We start from the raw sequence: 5191 nt of genomic DNA, 5'->3' as shown, positions 1-5191 counted from the left end.
AATCGGATAAATACAAATCTGGAAATGGACACCACAAGTGTTTTAAAATTTTGAAAACCGTGCAAAAATAATTCAAATATTAAGTGACTTCAAGTTTTAGTAAACGATGGCAATAAGAGACTGGCGCAGGTCGTACGATCAAAAAAGATACTTGTCAATAACTTGTCATTTCTTTTGCCAAGCCTACTGATTCTATTGATGCACTTTTGAGATCAGAAAAAGTGCTAAAGCCTCCATCATCATCATCATCAATAACACAGTCAAAAATTACAAATGGCAAACAAATATTTTTATTTAGAACCCAATTCAAACAACTCAATCTATTTCTTATCATCTGTAAAACCAGGGTTCAAATCAGCAAAATGACAGCTAAATAGTTCCCCATCAAATTGAAGAATTTTACGTGCCAGGGAGGAGACCTAATGTGGAACTATGGTAGCACAGGGTTCCCACACTTTCTAAAGAGGACGTTGAAAACAAAATGCCAGACATTTCTTTACGCTGCCAGTCTAAAATTGTGCAGCTCCTATAGCAGGCTTTATCTGTAAGTGGGAGCTCTTTTGATCCCTTCCTTTCTTCTCAGTAACGCCAAGGCTTTGACCCATCTGTAAACACCAAAAAGTAGAGAGTATCTTACCACCTCAAATTCTGAAAAGAACACATTTAAAAACCAGAGAACTACAAAACCGTGCATAACACAAGATCGAACTAAGACCTTTATGCCTTATTTCAGCTGCAAAATTATAGAAAATTATTAATCTTTGAAATGCAATCGACAAAAACGCTCGTTGGACTTCTCTATTAAAAATTATTATGATTGAAGAATATTAGCTATAGTCAATTCTTTAAAAAAAAAACTCTGTTCATTCCGTAATCTGTATTTTTCTTCAATTTGATAATAAAAACTTGATTTAAAAGCAACTGCTTATTGTCGCACAATAATTACTAACGTCGTGCAAACTGCTCTCAAACGACCAGTGAGCGGTTGCCTTCGGTAGTAGCTAAATGGGCTTAGGGATGCTAGCGGTAGAGCGTTTATTAGGTGAGGGTTGTGTGTGGGGGTGGAGGGTCAAGCTGAGGGGGGTACTCAAGATTAAGACCAGTTTCCGTGAATTGCATACTTGAAGACTACTAAAGCGTAAGACGTAAAAACAACTGCTCAACCATTTAATGCACTAGGGACTATCTGTTTAACCATTTTTGGTGACGAAAAATTGAAAGCGTCAAAACCAAAATCGGTCAAACAATCGAATAAAGAAACACCGTGAGTCCGCTGTGAGTCCACCAACACAAATAGAAAAATTTAGAAATTTCAAATCATTGAAAATCGCTCAGTCAGAGTGCAGAACTCTCGTTACTAGGCTTTAATAGGAGTACTCTTGTATGCAACAGCTGTCAAGCGGGTAAAAGTTTTCTTCACTCCGAATTTGAGGAAACTTATCTGCAGTTCCATAATTTTGCATTTTTAACCTCCAATGGAACAAAAATCGCTGCCTGCTTTTGATACTGATTCATTTAAGCTATTTCACAAAGCCAAAACAATGCAAAAAATTTAAAATATTTTCAATCAAATGTTTTCCCTGATAGTGTACCCACATATTACTTTCGGACCTAGTTAACTCGAAAATCTAAATTATATCGCCTAAATACTGAATACGAAACGCAGAACAATTTTTTACCAATAGCGTCAGTTACATTATACTATGTAATTTTTGCCATTAAAAAGTAACCAATACAAAATTAATGAGGATGAAAAATAACATATTCTGTCGATTGATTGCTAAAAGGCGTATTAGTCAATGTCAATTTGAGGCATCTTTTTTTGTTCCAGGCCAGTTTAATCAACGTACTACAATTCACAGAAAACAAACGTTTGCCCATACTTGAAATACGAAAGCGGGCTTCATTTTATGTGCTATTTTAACAGTAGTACTTCAATAACTGTCATGCGAAGAGCTACTCACTGATAAGAATAAAGAATATTATATCCTATATTTTGAAGATCACGCAGATCTACATTTTGATATAAAAAACATAACCGAGTAAACGTCGGAAGAATTGCTCTCGAACGACTAGTGGGAGCTCTAAACAATTGCAGCCTGCTTCAGTCGGGGGAGGGGAGCCAAAATAGGACTAAAAAGTTCAATAGTGGTCTTCAAATAACCACATTAGAGGTCAATATATACCACTATTAAGATTTAAAATGAAAATGGCACCAGTTTCGGCGCACTTTTCAGTTGACTTTTAGTATTAAATTGCCGCCAATTGAGCAATTGAGTTCAGCTGCTTGAAATTGTGATTGAGAGGGAATTTTAGATCACGCGAAACGAAAAAAGTCAAGGGCGTAAAAGTCACTCGAAAAGTCAAAACGGTCAAGCGAAAATTTTGCATAAAAAAGACGCGTTTACAATAATTGCTTCTCTACGACAGCAATTAATTATGTCAATTCAGAGCTTATATCAAGTCAAGGTTTATCACATCTGAGTGAAAAATCCGAAGCTAAGTTATACTCCAGACGCAAAATTTTTCAGTTTGGTTCAAGTCTTAAAGGGAAATGAAGCACTAAACAAAGTGGATTAATCTCCACCAAGTTCGGGTCACCCTAATTAGCTCGGAAACTGCCCTCTAAAATTTTTTTTTTGAAACAGTTAATTCGAGTCAAACTGCATGTAATTACTATGGTTTATCGTTTCAGATTATTCCTGTCCTTTAGAATTTACAGCTCATTTAGATGGATACATTAGTGGCCGCAAGGGCCTTCAAGTCTTTCAAGCATTGTGCAATTCCTTCCTTCTGTGATCTGGCGTCAATTGCCTTGTGGACTTCTTGTTTAACCCACGAAACCATTTGCTTCTGAACAACCTGCTCCTCCAGACTCTGCATGGCCACCTGATAATCTAACCTCCTTTTAAAAGCTTCGTGAACTTGCTCCTGTCTTTGGCGGAACTCAGCCTCGACCATGTTTTCAGCGTTTGCAGAATACGCCGAAAAGATTTCCTTTCCAGCGTCGGCTCGAGTTGCGTCCTCATCCAAAGCATCAGCTTCATTGGAGTACTGCTGGATTTTACTTTCTTTCAGCTTGTCAAGGACCATCATTTCGTCATTGTATGTAACTCGGGTATATTTGTCAATAGCGGGCCCAGCAAATCGTGCCAAGAAGGGTGGGACCAACATAAACGCAAGAATTGCTCCAGCTTCTTCTTGGAAAATTAAAAATTCCTTCGAAATAAGAGTGATTGCTCCTCCCCAGAGCAGAATATATGGTCCCAGAACACCAGTTCTTTCGTGCAGAAATGTAAAATAGGACTCGGGAATCATGCCTAGTCGATACTTGCTAGTGTCATACGGCAAATGATACTTCAAGTCAGGGTACTCTTTCTGTGGGCCTCGAGGCGACTCACCATCCTTCACAACCGTGATGTTTTGAAACTCGCATGATTTAGCGGGCCAACTGGACGCCAAATTCGCGTGGTTCTCAGGGATGTATTCATAAGGCTCTAATTTCTCTTCTTTAGCAACTGCAGTTTGAGCCAAAGGGCGAATGACAGCTCGTTTAGGCAGCTTGGCAGCTGTCAGAAGTGAAATAAATGGTCTTTTAGCAAGCATTTTTATCTAAAAACGATCAGAATCTATGGACAATTGAAATTGAATGAACTAACGGTAAACCGTAAAAGGTCCATTTACAGCGCAGATTCTGACGGGTAGGTACTCCCAGTCGTTATTTCAAAATTAAAGATCTTAGGGGCAGCCGACCCGCCCGAATTTCTTTATTTACATTAGTTGCCGGTTGGGTGGGACGATACGCCCCAGCTTAGTGGGTGCTTATTTGCACCCCCTCCCCCATATGCAGGTGCCAAATTTTTACAAAGATTTACCATGTAATGACACATGCTCTGTAAATGCGAGGAGCATAACGTACTGGGAGGGGGGGGGGGCATAAACGCCCCAGCTTAGTGGGTGCTTATTTGCACCCCCCTCCCCCATATGCAGGTGCCAAATTTTTACAAAGATTTACCATGTAATGACACATGCTCTGTAAATGCGAGGAGCATAACGTACTGGGAGGGGGGGGGGGGCATAAACGCCCCAGCTTAGTGGGTGCTTATTTGCACCCCCCTCCCCCATATGCAGGTGCCAAATTTTTACAAAGATTTACCATGTAATGACACATGCTCTGTAAATGCGAGGAGCATAACGTACTGGGGGGGGCATAAACGAAAAAGAGCCATATATTTTCATATAGGCGCGATTACCTAATTCCGAGTCCCTGTACAGATTACGAAGCTAAAAAATTTACATGAACACTTTTTGGATCATTCCCATTATAACACTCCCCCCTTCTATTTTCGTTATCATATTGACAAAATTATTAGTATTAGTTTAGGTAAAAGAAACCAATTTGTCAAAATAAAATTACTTCCGATATTTAGAAAAAACGCTTTTTAACTTTAAGTTCATCGTCAGGTTCAAAATGATACTTAAATTGTTGAAGGATAAAATGAACATGTATTTACATTTATATTCAAGTTGATATAGACTGGCAAAGCCATGTCACTCTCGCTGAGGTGGGAACCCGGAGAGCCCAAGTCACTAGAAATTTTATCTGTAAGCAAATGCGGTTGCAGAAGAGAGTCAGATTTTTGGTACCGAGCCTGTCACCTTGCAAATCTGTTCAAAGATTACTTCAAATATGATATCCTCCTAGATCGAGAGCACAAAAGCAAACTCCTGGAACTCTACAATCGGTTCTTCATATCCCGCTACAACGAATCAGACCCTTGCACTTGGCGTCTCTTGTGTGGCTGCAATAACTGTAGAGACTTGAAGAAACTCATCTTTACGTAAATAACAAAAAATTTTGAACAACTCAATAACCGGGTTTTATGCGAACCCGTGGATTACTTTATCCTAAATCCTTTATTATTATTATTTCTCTGAGACCACAATTAAAACAATTCTACGAACCATTTTTAAGAATTACATCGAAAATTTTTCCTACATACAATATTAAGCCTATTAACAACTCATATGTACATCTGTTAGTAGTTGTAGTAGTAAAAACTTAAATTCCAACAGGAGGAGTACATAGTAAAAGAAAGACATGACAGTAAAAACTAACAAAGCAAAGTAGCAAATTAAGATCTGCAGTCCACACAGCGACAATTTCGAAAATATGTACATGGCCGATAGT

At 38.6% G+C, this 5191-nt stretch overlaps 1 protein-coding gene across 1 annotated transcript; it reads right to left on the bottom strand.

Annotated features, from left to right (window-relative positions):
- Positions 1-2616: 2616 nt before the first annotated feature.
- Positions 2617-3636, bottom strand: LOC142343886 (ATP synthase peripheral stalk subunit b, mitochondrial-like). Its single transcript, XM_075395262.1, has one exon. The coding sequence runs from the start codon at positions 3604-3606 to the stop codon at positions 2728-2730; it is 879 nt and encodes a 292-aa protein (XP_075251377.1). The 5' UTR covers positions 3607-3636; the 3' UTR covers positions 2617-2727.
- Positions 3637-5191: the final 1555 nt, after the last annotated feature.

Source organism: Convolutriloba macropyga, chromosome 8, assembly GCF_964194025.1.
Source record: "Convolutriloba macropyga chromosome 8, txConMacr16.3, whole genome shotgun sequence".
In the NCBI taxonomy this organism is placed as follows: domain Eukaryota; kingdom Metazoa; phylum Xenacoelomorpha; order Acoela; family Convolutidae; genus Convolutriloba; species Convolutriloba macropyga.
Note: the sequence above shows the minus strand (reverse complement) of the source record. Positions and strands in the feature narration are given on the sequence as shown.

Bases quoted from the DNA above. Each gene is read 5' to 3' on its own strand.
- LOC142343886 (XM_075395262.1), bottom strand. From the start codon at position 3,606: ATGCTTGCTAAAAGACCATTTATTTCACTTCTGACAGCTGCCAAGCTG.